The sequence below is a fragment of the Heliconius melpomene genome, chromosome 20 (assembly GCF_056956725.1).
Source record: "Heliconius melpomene rosina isolate 202511_hmr_F chromosome 20, ASM5695672v1, whole genome shotgun sequence".
Lineage (NCBI taxonomy): Eukaryota > Metazoa > Arthropoda > Insecta > Lepidoptera > Nymphalidae > Heliconius > Heliconius melpomene.
In genome coordinates, this window is record NC_140408.1 from 3,550,313 (window position 1) to 3,571,082 (window position 20,770).

Here is a 20,770-nt window from a genome sequence, read left to right on the forward strand (position 1 = left end):
TACATTTATAAATCTATACTAGTCTATCATATCAGTCATAAATGTGCGTGAACTGTAAAGTGTGGACACTGTAAAACGTAAATCCCGTTTATTTCCGTTCCTGTAGGAATTTCACGCTGTATCCCGCATATAGCATGGGAGGCAGAGGGAGGCTTGTAGATCAACCTAGTGTTAAGACACGGCGTTCTCTAATTCCGGGAAATCATAATAGTCGTCCCTTACATTTCTCAAGCACTGTAAGGGGGAACTATTATGATTTCCCGAAATCGCTGAACGGAATGTCTTAGCACTAGGTTGACCTGCAAGCGAAGTTTTAGCGTTGTTTATCAAAAACACAATAAAGGAAGAGTGGATTTCCTTTGCACTACCTAATATCATTATTTGAATATTAATTTTAATGATATTTTTTTTCGCATAAGCTCTAACTGCTGATCTTATTATTCCGCGGAAGATGTGTCAGTAAAATATTTTCAATATCATTACTTTGTATGGTTGCCTTGTAAACTTGAACATTGCATCAAATGCTGAAGTCAGCGGTAATATTGAGTGACGCTATATATTTCAATTATGAATACTAAATGCAATACCAGTACATATTTGACCGAAAAAATATTGCATAAACATGTATAAATAAGAATTCAATTACGGGCATGGCCTTTATTTGTGAAAACTTGAGATAATGAAGGTTCATCTCGACATTTGGGCCAGCATATGTGTATTTGTAATGGTGGCATCTTCAGCACCAATTGCCGAAGATGAGCAAAGACCTGAATATTTGGAATACGATAATAGACAAGGAAATTATCAACGGGGACAAAGATTGAGTGAAAATTACTACGCTATAACGCCGTGTGCCGCAGCTGCTGCAGCAAGATCGTTTACTCCTAATACTTTATATCAAAATGATCTTGGACCTAGATTTGTGCCCAGCCCATACGACTATGGTCAGGGCTACCCAGGCAATATGTACCGAGCAGACGATCCTTACAACGACAACAGAGAAGCGTTGAGTTTTTTGGATATGAACTTTATTGAAGACGTTCCCACGGGCAGATCCAATTACAGAATAGCTCCTTCACCTTTGTTACTAAAGGGTGCGAATTTCGCCAATATAAACAATCAGTTAGTGCACCAAGTACCACCTGCTGTGTACGGAGTATATCCAAACGGTAACGCAGGAGGCTGTAATATGCCCCTTTTCTTTAGTTGTACGCCATCAGTTGTTTCTGGTAGAGTGACGAGATCAGAACCACAGTTTTATAATACGCCAGTGATAACACATCCAGAGTATTATCGTGGAGTCGGTTACCAGGATTACCAGGATGCTCTTCAAGGAAACCACGTCGAGCAATCTATAACCCCAGTTAGTGACACCGACAAAAGAAAAGATAAATCTGTGTGAACTTAGTACATACAATATTTTTAAGATTAATTTTAGTACAGTTATATTATAATGTATTTAATATACCTACCTACGAAACAAAAATGAAAACGTTTTGTGAAAATTGCTTTAATTTAATAAATGATATTTTTTTATATAATGGTATTTTTTATTTTATTTTAATAAATATACGACGACTACGACGTATTAACATATTTTATATACTTACATTGTTTTTAATATAATTACGCTATTGAATGAAGTGTTGATTTTACAAAATGCTAAAACTGAATTAAATTCTTCATTTTTATTAAATTTAATTTTTCCGATTCCTGTCGTAATGGGAATTGGGATGTACCTACATAGATAGAGTAACTAAGTCAAATTCAAGTAACGAAGTCAAGTCCAAATCCCAAGTCAAAGTCAAGTAACTAAGTCAAATTCAAAGTCACACAGCAAAGCAGGCAGAGGGAACCTAGAGTGTTAAGACATTCCGTTCCACTCTTTCCATCGAGTCAAGTTTTAGACGCATTGCGTGTAGAGTAGCAGAACTCAACGCCGCGCTTTGCCCCAACATCAGAGTGAAAAAATATAAAAATAAATTTAAGTAAATATTTCATTTCCTCGAGTGGGGATTGAACCCACAACAGTAACACCTTTTCCCCTGCGCCATGACTGTCCTCAATTGGCCTTTCGAATTAATGAAAAAATGGTAATGTTCTAATTATTATAGAAAAAATAATAATTAAGATCATTACTAAGAGGCCCGGATGGGAGATCTACATCCATAATGCAAGTTGATTCATAATTCTCAGAGATATCTAAAAGTCATCATGATTATTAAACATTTTTTTAAACCAATCATTTATACTAGACATCATTTTCTTCGTTGAAAAGTGTAAAGCTCTGAATCACTTATACCTACTAACTAATAACTACGCATTATTTAACTATATAGGTTATAGAAGATCCTGGCTGTGCTAAGAAAAGTTTAATTAGCTCTCTTCTGCATATCTTTTAATAAACATTTTGACATGTGTGGTGTTAAAAAAGGTTTTAAGTTCCGATGCTCGTTTTAGGAATAAAATAATATATATAAGTTTAATCAATTTGAGACCGTCGTGGCGCAGCGGTACAAGGATGTGACTGTAACGCGACGGTTGTGGGTTCGATCCCCACTCGAGGAAGTGAAATATTTATTTACGTTTATATTTCCATTTCATCGCTCTGGTGTCGAAACAAAGCGCGGCGTTAAGTTCTGCCATTCAACACGCAATGCCTCTAAAATTCGTCAGAAAGTGGGGAACGCAGTGTCTTAACACTGGGTTCCCTCTGCCTACCCTGCTGTGTGCGGGATACAGCGTGATGCTTATTATTGAGTACATTGAAATGATTATTTTTCCGAAGTCTTAGTAAACACACAGCGGATTTTCCAATACATTTAAGTAAATATTTGCCGCGTTTCTTATTCATTTCTCAATTATATAAAAGTTATTGTAGTTATTCATTTACGTCATTAAAATAGATGTTATGTTGATTGAATATATGCTAAAATGTAGGTACTATAGTTTATATTGTATCTATTGAAAAAGAAAATGATATTTTTTTTTGGAAAAAGAAAATAATTTAAAACAAAGCGACTTGTTTAAATTGAACCCACGACTTTTGTACTAATTTGATTAGATTTAGACAAATTTAATAAGTATAATTATTATTTGAGAATTGAGTAATGTAGTATAGTTAGTGTGTTAAGTAAGAACATAGTCCTCATTTTTAAAAAAAAAAACTATAAGTTCGTTAGGTAAAAAAAAAGATTATGACCATTTTAAGCGAAAATTTAATATCTCATTGAGTTTATTTCGTTTGTTGTAAAATATGAATTCCCATAAAATAAAATCACAAGTTGGCATATGTATGTATGGGTATGTAGACGTGCTTTTGTTTTGCACAATGAAAATGCAGAGTTCGCCGTACGTTCTTATTACAACAATAATATTTTGCTTCGTAAGAATTACGTGAGACCTATTTCTGAAACCATTAAATATTTCAACTTATTAATCTACAAGTAATATAAAATAATAATAAAATTGTCTTGGATTTGGTATACATTTTTTTTCTAGGACCCATATCTTAGAAAAACTACTGGACAGATAGAGAATGTGTTCAAGCCTAAAAATAAATATATAAATCATAACGAAAGAGTCCTTATGATTTATTTATTTAGTTTTTGGCATCTCTTGAATTACGTGAGGTTATTAGAATCAATCCTACATTATCAAATTTCTTTATAGCAAACGATTTAAAAAAAATACTGTTACGTGGTACCGACAATTTCTTACAAAACTATTTACGTTTTGCTTATACAGATATTCTTTTTATATATAGGCTCAAAATTGCTTTGTATAAAATTTATAAGTTATAGATAGGACATGTGAAATAAGAACGATTCAAAAGGGGGATTTAAAATTGCGGCCAGTCGTGGCGTATGTGCCCATGCGTGCAATTATTTAATATTTTCATTTCATAGCGTTGAGTTGCACCACTCAACACGCAGAAAAAAAGGGGAAATACTTTATAAGAATGAGATAACCACTTGTTTTAAATATCAAAAATTATTATTTTTTTTGGCATTCGGAAATTCCAATCATTGGGATTCAATTATTTGACAGTAAAATTTAATTTCATGCGATTTAGGTAATACATTTATTAAGATTTAGTCTTATTAACTGACTTGATTTGACAGATTTTTTAAAAAATAATATATTATACTTAGATTGGGACTCGAATCCGCTATATTACAATACTTGACAGACATGAATAGCATCCTTAATGATTATAGATTTATCTCAAACATTATTATATTAAAGATTTCCTTAAGCGGTGTTGGTGCAAATTTTTTTTGCAATTTGCGGCATCGGACAAAGCGCTTCAGGCTGCCCTTTACAGAAGTTTTTGAGTCTTATTTATACATTATTAGTTGTTTTCATTCAAAAACTTTAAAAAAATCTTCATGCTATATTTCTGAAATTTCAATTCATAAAATAAAATCTATTTTTTTTCTATCAAAAATAAAATAGTTTTGTTTAAATAAAATACCATAAAAAGCTTATGAGCTTCACTATATGTAGTGAGGAATCTATTTCACTACTTTATTTATTTATTTGTCATTTATTAATACTGGTTAATGAGATTTGAAAGAGTGCATGTCATGTTAGTGCAGTGTTCAGTTAAGGAGTTATGAGTGCATCAGTCACTCATGACTTCGAGCCCTCATAACTCCTTAACTGAACAATGTACTATCAAAACATTGTGCTTGTGTTGAGGACTCATATAGGTCTAACATTTAAAAAAATAACCAAAAACGGAGAGCTCGACTTTTTAAAAGCTTTTATTTTACCTGTCCGCTTTGCGTGGAATGCTGCATATATAAAATTAAAACAATATATCAAAATAAATTAAGGTCAGTTGTGGCGCACGGGCACAGGCATGTGACTGTCAATGTGGTAGGTTATGGGATCGATTCTTACTCTCTCACACATTTCTTCGCTCAGCGAAACTGCGGCGTTTACTTACGGAAGTTGGTTATGGAAGGAAGTTTCTTAATCTGAATGGACTCTTACATTCGATATCCAGGTTTCCTCTGCCTACCATGCTACCTGCGGGATACAGAGTGACGCTGAAAAATATTTTTTATTCGATGTTAAGGATTCACAAAATTGAAATAAATCTTTACATGTTTTATAGTTGATATTTAACATTTTCTAGTATAATATTTTATACTTATTAATTTAATTTAATTACCTTACTTATTATTTATTAATTAACAACATTATAAAATATTTTTCTACTAAAATTAATATGTATTAGTTACTAATAAAATTAAAATTTCTGTCATGCGGAAGACGCTGCATTTGTTATGTACATTAGGCACGTTTGTTTTTATTATATTCGCGAAAGCGCTAAATGATTTTTGTATAAATGTCGATAATATTTTAGTTTTCGTATCACATTCAATAAGCAGCACAATGAAGACTATCATTTTACTGTGTTGTTTAGCAACATTTGCTAGAGCTATTCCTACGCTTATTAAAGGGACAATCCACGAACTTGGATCAACGTTTCACGAGCCCTCAGCAACTATAAAACGTGAAAAAAAGTCACCTCTTCATGACTCTGTTCACGAGGAAATATCAGATCATGAGAAAGAAATATCACCTAGTAACATGGGATTGAAATCGCATATCGTAGCTCCAGTTTTTGAAGGAAGAAGCTTAGGTTTTAAAAAGCCTTTAATTATTAAGAAAAAGTTTGGATATCATCTCTTTAGAGATTCAGATGAAGAAATGGAATATGGAGATCCACATGAAAATTGTAGAAAACAAGTCAAAGTAAAATTATGTGACGATGAATCTAGTGTAAATGCTAATAAGTTATCAAAGAGTACGAAGTCTGCAGGGCTGGATATTTCAGAAAAAGAGGTAGAACACAGTATTAAGATGGCAAAGGAAGCTGTGGAAAATTTGCAACGAAATATTCAAAAAATGGAAGAAAGTTCAATGAAGCTTAGAGAAAACTCAAAACATGAAAATTTAGCAACTGATACAGAGGTACAGGAAGATATCGAAACAGCTAGAAAAGCTCTAGAACATATTACACAAAACTTTGAAACATTGGAGTCTATGGAATCTCCTAGGATGCATGAAGATATTTTAACGCCAAAATCTACTGATGACGAAAGATTAGCTCAATGGAAAGATGCAATTGAAAATATCCACAAAAACCTTGAAATTGCTAGAAATATTGAAGATGCTCTTAGATTTGAGTCACTAAATTCATTTTCCGCTGAAAATAGTGCTGCGACCAAATTAACGGATAGTGAGATGTCAGAAATAGGTCAACATGAGTTCCAAGGAAAATCAAACAATGATTTTTTGGATGATAGTCAGAGTGAATTAAAAAGTGATAAAAATGATTATGAGGAACAAAAAGTTGAGACTTTACCTGATTCTCCAAATGCAAAATCAAGTAGCTTGGAAGAACAACGAGTCGAAAATAATGATGATTTATTCACATCAACATCCAATAATAAAGAGTTTAATATAGAGCTTCATAGCGACAATTTAAAACAAGAAAAGGCCGCTGCAGATTTAGTAGATGATAACATGGAAAAAGAAGTGTTGTTAAACGATGAACCCAGGATGGTTAACCTCGAAGAACAATTATTAGAATCAAAAAATGCAGAGGAAGTTATTGAAGATCATCCTCGTACTTTAAATGCACCTAACACACAAAGTACTGGAAAAAGTTCTTTGTCGGATTCTACGTTTGAACATTTGGAAAAGCAAGCAAGCACCGAAATTGAATACAAAGAAAATCCCTATCTAGCTAAAGAAGCTGATAATGAAAACACTAAGTTAGGTGAAAACGTTGATCATAAGCCTGAATCGAAATCTAGTGAAGCAGATTTGCAAGTACAAGAAGAGATACAAGAATTATTCAGTATCGATAAACCTAACTATGACAATATGGATGACTTATTTATGCCAAAGGAAGCAATAAATATTGATAAAACGCTTGATGAACTTACAAACACATATACCCATGATACGCATGAAAAAAATGCTGATGATCAACAAAATGAAGAAAAGCAGCTTTCTATATCGCTTAGTAAGCAAAGTGATGATGAAATAAAAATGCGTGAAAGTCTGGATATTTCAACTATACCAAAAGAAAACAAACTTTACACTGAAATAAAGCACACAAGTAACACTTTTGATGAACTATCTTCGGATAAGTTATTTAGAAGTGAAAATATGGAATCATCTCAAGGAACAACAAACGAAGATACTGAAGAGACAAGCCATTTACAAGGAAAACATGCTATTGTTAAACCTGCTTCATTGATTACACCAATAAACTTGAATAAGGAGCAAACTATGAATGATCATCTAAGTACTACCTTAGCAGAACATGATACCATGGGCCGTACAATAACAGAAGATCTAGATTCACAAGGAACCAATATGGTAAGATCAGTTCTAGAAACTAATAACTTTAACACAGATGACGCTGCAGTACCTACTATAACACATTCTTTTAATACTCAAAAGGAACATTTGAATACCAAAATAAATCGTGAAGAAAATATTGTTAATGAAAATAATGATCTCCACACTTTACGTTCTACCCAAGAGAACGAGTTTGAGACGAAAAATCACAACTTAAAAAAGGAACAAAATAAAATCAATGAAAAAATGGACATGAGGATGGCTGAAGATCATACTAAACCTCAGTCATTATTAGGAAACCAAGCTTTATATGATTCTAAAATTCTTGATTTGACTCATTTAATTCCAAACTCAGATAATATCGATTCAAAATTTAAAGTAGCAACTGATACTAATATAGAATCACTTCTAGCTATCAAAAATAATCCTAGCGACCAGCACGTTCATGTCAATAAAGATTTATTTAGCATAAGAAATACTGGGGATTTTGGTATGGAGCGTGAATCAGCTAAAAACGTCGATCAACATGAATCACATTTTATGCAAAAACCGATGCACCGACAGCCATTTGTTCCGATGAAAGAGCAAGGTGATGGCTTACCTCAAGAGTTTAAATCTGCTTCTAATATCCATGATGATAAAAGATTGTTAACGCCTCCTAACAATAACGGCTTAGATAGTAACCAAAGGTTGTTTAATGGAAAACAAGGCGTAAGAATGACTGAAGAATCGAATATGGAGGAGCATTTGAGTCAAAATCGTAATTTACAAATAGCGCCAACTGGCCGATGGTCAGAAGACGGAAAACTAATGGTTGGCGACTCGTCACTTGGTTTCAAAAGTGCTACAAACTTAATGCCAAATGGAAATTCGTTTTTAAAACCATCAACAGGAGCCGGACGCTATAATGAAGATCAGATGACAAAAGAACACACAAATATGCGAATGAATGAAGGTAGATATACAGGGCAGCAATATAATTATAATAATAATCATCAGTTTTATGACATGCCACCAATGGAATATATGGAAGAAAAGAAACACTTCACTCAATTATACCCGAATGTACCCGAATTTGAAAACAATCGCTATAGACCCTACATGCAGCAGCACGGACATGGATATATGAACAGGGCTAATCAGTTGGCTTCAGACAACAACCACGATCTATCACCACTACTATCTAGAAACCATGATCTCATGCACTCAATGAGAGAGAATAGCATGTCTGAGTTAGATAGCTCCATGCAACCAAGCAATCAAATGAACATGAGAGACAATGGGGTACAGTGGGGTCATCATCACGGTATGTCTAGAACCGCTTTTGGAAGTAGTTTACCAATAGCCGGTCTAAGTCCTGGGGCTGTTGGAGTCTTTCCAACTGCAAACACAGGATGTGGCATACCGCTAATGTTAAGTTGCTCTCCATCAGTGGTGTCAGGAAGCCTAGCAAAGACTCATCCGTCCTTCCCGGCGTTCAGATCGGACGACGATATTATGTACTACATGAAACGGGATGCTAAGAACATAGATGAGACACCAGTTAAAATACAAAGAACGCCATTCAACCATAAATCCGAAATGATTTTAAATAAACATTAATATTATTTTACAACAAACAAACAGACTTTTAAATAATGTTTGATATAAGTAACGGACTTTGTAATTATTATTATTTAAGGCTTAGTACTAATTGCATCACAAAAATTGAAAATAAAGTGAAGATGTGAATTTAATATTGTGATTTTATTGAGCACATTTAGTTTTTTTAAAGTCAGTTTCATGCTGTATCTCACACACAGCTGGGTAGGCATTGCGTGTTGAGGAGTGGAACTCAACGCCGCGCTTTGTCTCGACACGCGAATAAATGAAGACAGAGACAGACAGACAGAGAGAAGACATAGCGAACAAATGAAAATATAAGTTTAAATTAATATTTCATTTCTTCTAGTAGGGATCGAACCCACAACCAATGGCGTTTACAAACACACTTTCTGCCGCTGCGCCATGACAGGTTTCTTTTAAATCTTTGCTTATCATTAAATAGTATGCACATAGCATGGTAGGCAGAGGGTGCTTGGGTACATAGTATTAAGATACTTCCGTTCCCCACTTTTGACCGAAACCTGGAGGCACAGAGTGTTGAGTGGCGAAACTCAATCTAGCGCTTTGCCTCGTTACCAGGGCGAGGAAATGAAAAAAATAATATTTCATTCCTTACAAGCGCACATAGCGGCACAAGCATGTGACTGTAACGCGACGTTTGTGGGTTCAATTCGATTGTTGAAAAAACATTTTTTTCCGAAATCAATATAGTTTAGGATTTTATCTGTGTAATATTTTGTTATGTTAATTTCAATTCGCATTTAATAATATCTTGAGAATCTTAACGCATTGCCAATTTCTTTTACAGTCTAATAAAATTTATTTTCATTTCAGTAAATAAAAATGTTACTTAATTAATTAATGCCTATACCTAATGACAATATATTTTCATAGCATATGCAAATAAGTGTAATGTGATACACATACGTTTCAATATGAAACATGACCGTAGTGAGTAGATTTAAACATTTACTTAGTAATTAAAATATTTCAGCATTAGAAGTAGTCGCGCCTACGAAATTGTACACGATGAACCATTGTTACTTTGTGATACGAAAAGTGCTTTATTTTCATATAATTCTTCATTATTTAATATATTCTTCATCAGCTGATCTTTTTGAAAGACCCAAAACTAATATAATTGAAGCATTCTCAATAGAAACAGATAATACAAATGATGCCGATGAACCGGAAAATCTGAAAAAATCATCGCCTGAGCTATGCCCCGTATCCGAAAATAAGAGCTGGAAAGATCTCACGTCCTCAAACAACATCGATCGATTGTCTCCAGAATTGCAGCCACCATTGACAAATATAGCAAATAAAGACCTCGCTTATCAATATGCCTATAATCCAGGATATTATTATTATGACGTTAATACAGATCCATTTACCCCACCAGCTCCAAAAATACCGGATAATAGTGTTGTAAGAAGTTACAATAAGGTATCATACCCATACATTTATCCTGAATTGTTAACATCGTTCCAACCATATCCAGTAAGATATATACCACCAGTGTATTTGAAGTATTATTACTCCTTATCACCTCAAGATATGTTGCCAAATTATGAAGTATCTAACGTTCGTGCTCCGAGGGTCCTCCGTTCAAATGATGACTTCTGGGAACAGCTCGAAAGCGACTCTATTATGAAGAATATATTACCGACTATGCCTGTACCATTTTTAAGGAATAACCACCAGCCGTTAATTTACGAGAGAGCCTACTTGCTATATGGTTCACGTGATTGTGCTCTACCAATAATGCTTAGATGTGCTCCTAAATTTTTTTATAGAGATTTGGCAACCTACAATCGAGAAGTAGGGTCTTTAGATAAGCAAATAAATTCATAATCTTGAAAATAAAGTAATGTAGTAAGTTGCCAGTATTTGCCAATAAAATTAGTTTAAAGTTTTTTTTTTTTTACGTTTAGACATATAATAAAAAGTAGTGTTTCATCAAAATTGGAGTGTTTCATTCAATCCTTTCCTTTACCTGAATATTAAATTTAAAAAAACTTCGATGCAAAGACAACGAAGTACAATTTATACTTTAAAATATTTATTTACTTGTAGTTTATTAACTTTATAAGTACTTGTTATTATTACATCATTTCCTGTGTCAGCTAATTCCTACAAAGCGATTCAGATTCGAATCGCACCACCTTTCTAATAAAATATAAGCATTCTAGGAAACGATTACAAATAAATTATAATATAATATACTTTAATACATATTTTTATAAAACAGGTCGTCATGGCGCAGCGGCACAAGGGACGCGACGCGACGGTTATGGGTTCGACCCGCACTCGAGAAAATGAAATATTTATTTACGTATTTTGCAGGCGTAGGGAATTGACGACCCCACCGCCCACCGGTCTAGACCGGTGCAATCAGTCTATGGGAAGCCCACCATCATGAACAAAAGCCCGAGCCGGTGTAAGAAGCGAGCAATGTCGATAGGCAACTGTATCCGTTTACTACAGCGGTTCGGCAAGGTATTTGGTGATGTGCCTTAAAGGGCGCACGTCGGGGCTCTTTTAGTGACGTGTGGCCAATCTCCTGCAACCTCAATCTCCTGCCAGTCGTACCGGTCACCCGGCCCATTGGCGCCCGGATATCGAGGATGAGAGAGTGGATTTGCACCTGCGCAACTGTTTGTCCACTTAAATATACTCACGCGTAAATGACTTCGGCATGTTTACCTGGATTTTGATATTAAGCCCTGCGGCGATGGAGAGCTGATGGTGAGGAGAGGATATGGTGTATCCAAACCTTAGTTGGCATCTGCACGTAGGCGGTCTTCTGGTGATGGTCGCTCTGTATTCCGATTGAGACAGGGAATCCGTTCGGCAGCTCAGTTGACGACAAAGCAGCCCTATTTAGGGACCGCTCTGCTTTCCCCAATCCGGGGAGGGGCCTAGAAAAGGTGGCCTAAAAATTGTCTGTCTCGTTTCATAAGCAGTTGGCTAACCGCGGTCACCTGTTCACCATCTTCATGCGGTCGAAATAGAAAACAGTACATATCAACAGTAACACTAAATATTGCAACGTGGAACGTTCGAACACTTTTGGATAGCGATCAGAGTTCGTGTCCTGAGAGAAAAACTGCTTTAATTGCGAGAGAGCTGGCTAGATATAATATCGACATTGCCGCCATTAGTGAGACGCATCTCAGTGACGCCGGGGAGCTGCGCGAGCACCTTGGAGGCTATACTTACTATTGGTACGGGAAATCCAGTGCGGAAAGAGCTGCTAGTGGAGTGGGTTTTGCAGTGCGTAACGAGCTTGCACGTAAATTACAGGAGCTACCAAAAGGTATCAATGATAGGATAGTTACACTAAGACTTCAACTGACATCTAAGAGGTACATCCATCTGATAAGTGTTTATGCCCCCACTTTACGAGCTCCAGAAGAAGAAAAACTGAAATTTTATTTAGAACTTGGCGAAGTCCTCTCTAGAATACCTTCATCTGACAGAATCCTACTCTTGGGCGATTTTAATGCACGTGTCGGGAATGATCATGTTGCCTGGGATGGTGTACTTGGTCGTCATGGTATTGGAAAATGCAACGCTAATGGGTTTGATCTTCTTACCTTATGCGCAAAATTTGGCTTGTCGATTACGAACACTTATTTTCGTTTGCCTGAGAAATTTAAGACCACGTGGATGCATCCAAGATCGAAGCACTGGCATCTCTTGGACTACGTTATAGCACGTAAGAGAGACCTCAACGAGATTACCATCACTCGCGTACTGAGGGGTGCCCAGGGATGGACTGATCATCGACTTGTTCGGTCTAAACTTAGGTTACAATTAATAGCACCACGTCGAAGCTCTCGTAAGATCCCAACGAAGCTAAACTATGCAAAGTTGGTCGGAAATAAGGAACTTGGAATGAAATTAGACAATGCTTTCAGTTCCAGTATGCCAGCGATGGAAAGTACTACGTCTGTTGAAGAGAAGTGGCGGTTATATGCTGACAATCTCTATAGATGTGCTTCTCAAGTTATAGGGAAAACCGAACGGAAAAACCAAGATTGGTTCGATGATTCCGAAGGTACCATCAAGAAACTCATTGAGGACCACAGACGTAGTCTCCTTTCATGTAACATCTCTGAACGGAGGAAAGCTAGTCACTGCCTAAAATTAAAGGTGCGCGCTCTCAGAGACAAATGGTGGGTGGATAAAGCAACAGAGATGCAGCTATATGCTGATACAAATCAATACGGTAGATTTTTTGAATGCTTAAAAACCGTTTTCGGGCCCCGAAATAAAAAGATTGCCCCGATGTACAACAAGGAGAAGACCCAACGATTAATTGATCAGCGTGACATAGTGGCTCGGTGGGCGGAACATTTTTATGATGTTCTGAATCCTACTGCTCAACTTGCTGACTTGGTATATATCGACTCCTTAGAAATCCTGCCAACAGTGGAGACCTTAGCGGAACCCCCAACATTTGATGACTTTGTTGCCGCGCTCAGTAAGATGAAGAATGCCAAGGCACCTGGGATGGATGGTTTGCCATCTGAGATATATAAATATAGCGGACCAAATATTAAGTGCAGGCTATATCAACTCATCCTGGAGATATGGGAGTGTGAAATTATACCACAGGACTGGAAAGATGCTTCTATCTGCAAGTTATATAAGGGTAAAGGAGACATTGCTGACTGCAGCTCGTACAGAGGTATCTCTCTTCTCTCAGTAGCTGGTAAGATTTTGGCTTGTATTATTGGCCATCGACTGTCCCAACACGTCGAAACGATTCTCCCAGAAACCCAATGTGGCTTCCGTCGCGGTAGAGGTACGGTTGACGCCATCTTTGTCGTGAGACAAGTCCAAGAAAAAAGTCTGGAACAATACCGTCCGCTGTACATGTGCTTTATCGATTTAGAAAAAGCCTTTGACAGGATATCGCGTGACGCTCTTTGGATTGTCCTTGAGAAGGCAGGTTGTCCAGCAAAGCTTTTAAACTTAATACGCCAGTTTCATGACAATATGATGGCAAGAGTCCAGCACGAAGATGGCTTTTCGGATCAATTTCAGGTTTCCAGTGGTGTAAAGCAAGGCTGCGTTTTGGCTCCCACTTTGTTTTCTTTATACTTTGCTGCAGTAATGAGGGATGCAATAAGATTTTGTAATAGCAGAATCGAGATAAGCTTTCGGATGGATAGGAGCGTGTTTGATCTTTCTCGACTCAGGGCCAAGCGTCAAGTCACCAACTCATCTATTTTGGACATCTTGTATGCCGATGACGTTTGTCTCATGGCCGATTCAGTCGAGTCGCTTCAAGACTATATAGACTCGTTGCACGCGTCCTGTCAACGTTTTGGCTTGGTTATAAGCACTAGTAAGACCCAAGTTTTAAAACAACCTCCCCGTGGTGGCTGTAAGGATGATTCTGACATTACACTACATGGCACCGCGTTAGAGGAGGTCTCAAACTTCAAATATCTAGGTAGCCGAATAAGAAACGATAACACCTTGGCATCAGAGATACCTGCCAGAATAGCGTGCGCTGCAGCAGCTTTTGGTAAACTGTGGACGCGTGTTTGGAACTCCCACGACCTTAAATTGCAAACTAAAATATTAGTTTACAAATCAATAGTTCTGCCTACCTTATTGTACGCTGCTGAGACGTGGTGCTGCTATAAAGCAGACATTAAGCGGCTCGACACATTTCACCTTAAGTGTCTAAGGTCAATTTTGGGAATTCTTCTTCTTCGTGTCAATGAATGGAGAATTCATATCACATTTTGCCAGTATTTAGCCACGTCGACGGCGGCATCTGTTGCTTCCATCAGATCGTCATGTGAGCAGGTGAATGGACATTTCGGGCAGGAGAGTAAGTGTGCCATCGTTTGTGGATCGGCGCCACAGTCACAGGGTGACCCATCCCTCAGTTCGTACCCCCATCTCACGAGAAGCTCTTTGCATCGGCCAACCTGGCTCCGTAAACGATTAAGTGACTTCCATGTTGGCCACTGCAAGTTGTAACCTGCGGGTAGGCACTCTTTGGGGGGAACAAAGCCTGAAGGTGGCGAGTAGATTGTCTGCCATAACCGTATCCTAGCGCGACTCGGAATGCAATCTAGAGCTTTGGTAGCTTGAATAAAACTGTGGCGACTTTTCAAGCGGGCACGAGGTGCGGTGTAGCCAAAGAGTGGGTGCCGAGGGTCTTTTTCCTGACGCATTTTTTCGACAGAACATGCCACCTCACGTCGAACCTTAGGAGGTGCTATTCCGGCCAGAGGGTAGACCTTGTTTAATGGTGTGGGCTTAAGGCAACCAGTAATTATTCGACAAGTCTCATTTAATGCTATGTCCACCTCCTTTGCATGAGCGGAACGGTGCCAAACTGGACACGCATATTCACCCGCAGAGAAAGATAGAGCGAGGCCTGTTGTACGAAGTACGTGCGGAGATGCCCCCCAATGTGTTCTCGTTAGCCGACGGAGCAGATTATTTCTTGCACATACTTTTTGTTTGGTATACAGGCAGTGAGCTTTAAATGTTAAAGACCTGTCCAGTATAACTCCCAGGTATCGTGGTTGTGGACAGTGTTGAATATGAGCACCTCGCCAAGATATTTGAAGAGGCCTGTTTGCTTCACGATTCCTCAGGTGGAACGCACACGACTGAGTTTTAGACGGGTTGGGTTTAAGGGCGTTATCGTCATAGTAAGAGTCGAGTGCGCTTAGGGCTGTCTTCAGCAAACTTTCCACCTCCTCAAAACATGGCGCCTGAGCAGCCAAAGCAAGGTCATCGGCATAGAGGAATTGACGGGTGTTTGGAGTTTTTGGTTGATCGTTGGTATAAATGGAAAATAAGGCCGGGGCTAAGACACTCCCCTGTGGGAGGCCGTTTTTCTGACTGCGCCACCTACTTTTGTTACGATTAAGGTGAACCTGAAATCTTCTGTTGTTTAAGATATCTCTTAGTATGCGGACGAAGCCTTGATCGTTAGTTATGTTGTGAACTTTAACTAGGAGTCTACGAATGTTGACGGTATCGTATGCAGCTGTTAAATCAACAAAGACAACGCCAGTTATTCTCCTGTTTTCAAATCCGTCCTCAATAGCCTGTACAAGATTCAAAGTTTGCCTAGTGCAGGACTTGCCAGGACGAAAACCAGCTTGCTCTGGGATTAGGTGTTCCTCAAGTAAAGGCGTCAGGCGGTTTAAAAGCATCCTCTCAAAAAGTTTGAATGTATGGCTTAATAGCGATATGGGGCGGAAACTTTTCGGATCATCTGGGCTTTTACCTGGTTTTAACAGAGCTATGATTTTGGCCCGCCTCCAGACCTTTGGGATTGTGCAGAGATTCAGGCATGAGTTAAACATTGCTAATAGCCATGAGATAGCTACGGGACCCAAGTGTTTAATTTGTTCCGTAGTAAGGTCGTCCAAGCCAGCCGCTTTTCCATTTTTTAAAGATTTAATGCTTGCTACTATTTCGGCTAGTACAAAGGGTTTGCTGATGGCATCGGTATTGTCAGTCGGTGAGATAAGTGGCTTCGGGGATATAATCCAGATCTTATATTTACAAGTCAAAACATCAGTTCCTTATGTAAAAAGAGAGTTCATGAGCCCATCCCACACACGCAACACAGACCTATTTCCTGCCAAATTGAAGCAGCGATAACTCCTGTTGTGGTTCCCTTTAGAAGACGGTTTAATTTCAGGAAAGCCAAGTGGCGGGCCTTTTCTGAGTACGTGGAGTCTAAGCTGATAGATGTAGAACCAACCCCGCAGAACTACGATTTATTTGTGGATATCATCTGGGAATCAGCTCGTAAGCACATACCCCGCGGCTGTCGGTGCTTGTACATCCCAGGCCTTGAGGATCAGTCTGCTAAGCTGCTTTCTACCTATGAATCGCTCTACTCCAAAGACCCTTTTTCTGAGGACACCATTCTGGCTGGAGAGGAACTTATGCGGACACTTGTTGAAAGCCGAAAAAACAGCTGGATTCAGCTTATATCTTCCGTTGACATGACCCATAACAGCAAGAAGGCATGGAACACCATTAAAAAGCTAACTGGCGACCCCCCAAATGCTACAAACTCTGGTCAAGTAACTGCCAATCAAGTTGCCCATCAGCTTCTTTTAAATTTTGGGAATAAAGTGGCAGGACCGTATTACAAACACTGAAGTTTTACGTCGATGTGGCTTGTCGGGTATAGAAGCAATGATTATGAAGCAGCAGCTAAGATGGTGTGGTCACGTTTTGCGGATGGATGACGACAGATTGCCTAAGACAGTCTTTTTCTCAGAGCTTGCCCATGGGAAACGAAAGCAAGGCGGACAGTATTTGCGGTATAAAGACGTGCTCAAGCGCAACCTTGTGGCTTGCAAAATACCGGCAGAGTGCTGGGAGGAGAAAGCATGTCTCAGACCGGAATGGCGACGCACCGTCCATAAAAATGTGGACGAGTACGAAAAACAGCGCTTAGAAGATCTCGATGCCAAACGCCAATTACGGAAGACTCAACCCAAACCCTCCTACACCTATACATATAACGAGGCTGGCCAACTGTACTGTGCGTCCTGTAAGCGGATTTTCAAAACGAAATTCGGCTTAGCGAGTCACATAAGAGCCCACCAAAAATAAAGTAAAATAAAGTTAGACATGCAAGAAGTCGCCATCGCCGAAATCGGTGTGGATAATAATAATAATAATAATAATATTTCCATTTGTTCGCTCTGGCGTCGAGGCAAAGCACGGTGTTGAGTTCTGTCACTCAAGAAGCAAATCCTCCAGAATTCGGCAGAAAGTGGGGAACGAAATGTTTGAACACGAGATTCCCTCTGCTTACCCTGCTGTGTGCAGCTGATTTTAGGTATATATAATAAAATAAAACAAAAAAATAAATAATTTTTAATTATTTATTTAGAAAACGACAGCTGCCCCCCCGGGGAGGTGTTGGGAAGTAATCTACAGTGTATAATGCGTCATAAAACATCATTTCACATCGATGACCAATGGCAATATTACGGGGAAACATAATTAACACAACATATTAAAGAATGTTCGAAATCTGTTTATTTTGCTTAAATAAACCTATTGTATAAAATATTATAGTTTTGTTATTTTAGCCATTTTAATCTTGAAAATGTAAAGATAGTAACCCTCCAATGGAATTTAGAGACAACATGTCTTTTTTAGCTTCCCGCTGAATCCATCAACCTACATTATATCAGCATACTTCCCTTTAACCTATAATTGTAAAACATGTTTTACATATTTTTTTCTTTCTTAGGCGCGGAATAAGACTTTAAAATGTCAATAACATTTTCGACGCAATAGTAAGGTACTTGTCCTAAGAAATAAACATTATTGTTTGTTGATTCCACAGAAAGTGGAGATTATCAAGAATTGATTGTAAAACGTGTTTGTTTTGTACCTAGCGATTTATTTGAGATTATGTAAAGTGCTCATGCGAAGATTATATCTATATGATATTTATTATTATTTATTATATATGTCGGTACTTTAATTATATATTATGATTATTTATAGTGAAAATTTGAGTTCGTTTGCTTCTAGAGCTAAGGTGTTTAAAGATACGTTTCTATTGTTTATTTACAAGCGGCCATCTCGTGGCTTCCGCTATTTGAAGTATATGAATATTTATATAATGTTATTTAGGACAAAATTATTAATTATTTTAGTATGGTAAGTGAATGTACTATTATGCACTTAACAAATCGGAATTAAAATCATCTGGGAATTTATTTCAAGGATCCTCTCTTCTATCAATTGATCGAAGGGTCTATTGATTGCAATAAATCTATTTATATTATATTATGCCGTATACTCGAGGCATTGTGTTAAGTGGCGGAACTTAACGCCGCGCCTCCCCTCGACACCAGAGCGAAGAAATAAAAAAAAAAATATTTCATTTCCTTGAATAGGAATCGAATCTACAACCTGTCACGGTTGCAGTGACATATCTTTATTTACACGTATAGATTAATTTAATATACATATTATAATTAAACGATTAGTGTAGTACCTCTTTAATAATAAGTACAATGATTTTAATTATACAATACTTAAATTAAAAGATAACAAATTCAAGGAATCGAATTCAAATCCTATATTTTATGTAGAAATCAACACTGTTGTTATGAAGCGATTAAATAGATACTTATCTATTTAACCTTACCTATTTTTTATCTTATATTCCATTTGATAAAAGATAGGTATCTATCTATTTACAATAGTAAATAATGCTAAAGTTCACCTCTGTTAATTACATCATTTATTGTATTTAACTTCTACTTTTCCAAACTTAAGATGGTCATTCATGTTTTTGGAAAGTCAAACACAAACCCAGATGATTCACCAAGCAGTGCCTTATGAAACCGCAGTCTGTCCTTCATCAGTGCGTCACAAAATGAGTAACTTTCTGAGATTTATACGAAGAGTCTGTTTGGCGTCGCCCAGTAAACGTATACCCAATGACGTAAACAACATACGTTGTTGATAAGGTTTTCATATATTAAAACCGCACATCCTCGTTCATATCAGTGAACAGATTACTACATTGAAAGCAAGAAGACCAAACGAAGTTAATATGAAGCTACTAGTGTTGTTAGCCTTTGTTGGACTCGTCAGTATGTGTCAAAGCAGGCATATTCATCCTGGGAGCAAAATAGAAAATAAAATTATATTTGAAGATCTAAATATTGACGAAGATCCAGTGGTAAGTAAATAATTTGTATTCTTTTATTTAATATTATTTTTCTTGGTGAAATAAACATTTATGTTAACAAAAAATTCAAATAATAATTTTTACGATGTATGAGGCCATCGCCGTCGTGGCGCTGGGGCACAGTATGACTGTAACGTGACGGTTCTGGGTTCGATCCCCACTGGAGGGAATGAATTATTATTTATTAATATTTTTACTTCTACGCTATGCCACCAAGGCAAAAGTCCGGAGTTGGGTTAGTCCGTCCGTCCGTAGTTCCGTCCGTAGTTCTGTCATTTAATACGCAATGCCTCGAGAAATTCGACGGAAGGTTCCCTCTGCCTACCCTGCTGTATGTGGGATATACCCTGAAACTGTATGAACGCTACCACGCTTCCACTATACCACGACGATCTAGACTAAATTGCTTAGTTTGTTATGTTACTATTGTAATAATAATAATAATAAAGAATAATCTTCTTTCTTTTTAGGGCATCTTATACTTGAAACCCACCAGGTTTGTCCCAATAAATAGTGAATCCTTTTTCAAATCCTACGAACCTTGCCAAGATGGGTACAAGAGAGACGTCCTTGGAATATGCAGAGAAGTCTGGGATTAACTAACTATTAATTAATATAAATATATAATGTGATATTAGTTTTAAGTATATTTAATAGAATTTTATTAAATTCCTAATTAATATTAAATTCTTTTATTGAAATAATTTGTCATTACACGAAGTTTTTTGAATATTAAGGAAAAATAATTTTAAGTATTATTTTAATACAATTATTTTTATAACTTATTAATTGATTTGCAATGCCCTACAATCGATTTCTAGCAAATTTTAAATGAAAATGAGCCAAAATTGAAGCTTGACATGTAAACTGTACATACATAAGAAAGTTGCGGTTGTTTCTATAAAGAAATAGATGTATATAATATAATAAATATTCATAGTAAATAAACATTTTTACGAAACCTGAGACAAATTTCCTTTTTTATAGTTTCACGCTGTAGCCCGCACATAGTAAGTTAGGTAGAGGGAACCTGGGAACGTAATCTTA

The 20,770-nt window shown here is 37.1% G+C and overlaps 2 protein-coding genes and 1 long non-coding RNA gene across 3 annotated transcripts; all 3 read left to right on the top strand.

Moving 5' to 3' along the window:
* Positions 1–512: 512 nt before the first annotated feature.
* Positions 513–1,541, top strand: LOC146527581 (uncharacterized). Its single transcript, XM_085204996.1, has one exon. It carries the CDS (start codon positions 680–682, stop codon positions 1,400–1,402), a length of 723 nt encoding a protein of 240 aa, XP_085061122.1. The 5' UTR covers positions 513–679; the 3' UTR covers positions 1,403–1,541.
* A 3,832-nt stretch (positions 1,542–5,373) lies between these two features.
* On the top strand, positions 5,374–9,060 carry LOC146527582 (uncharacterized). The gene has a single exon (XM_085205119.1). It carries the CDS (start codon positions 5,407–5,409, stop codon positions 8,989–8,991), a length of 3,585 nt encoding a protein of 1,194 aa, XP_085061245.1. The 5' UTR covers positions 5,374–5,406; the 3' UTR covers positions 8,992–9,060.
* Positions 9,061–19,519: 10,459 nt separating this feature from the next.
* Positions 19,520–20,410, top strand: LOC146527583 (uncharacterized). Its single transcript, XR_014879184.1, has 2 exons — positions 19,520–19,714; positions 20,194–20,410. It is a non-coding gene; the product is annotated as an uncharacterized LOC146527583 (long non-coding RNA).
* The last annotated feature ends 360 nt before the right edge of the window (positions 20,411–20,770 follow it).

What these genes read in the sequence shown, in the direction of transcription:
- LOC146527581 (XM_085204996.1), top strand. Translation starts at nt 680, where the DNA reads ATGAAGGTTCATCTCGACATTTGGGCCAGCATATGTGTATTTGTAATG.
- LOC146527582 (XM_085205119.1), top strand. Translation starts at nt 5,407, where the DNA reads ATGAAGACTATCATTTTACTGTGTTGTTTAGCAACATTTGCTAGAGCT.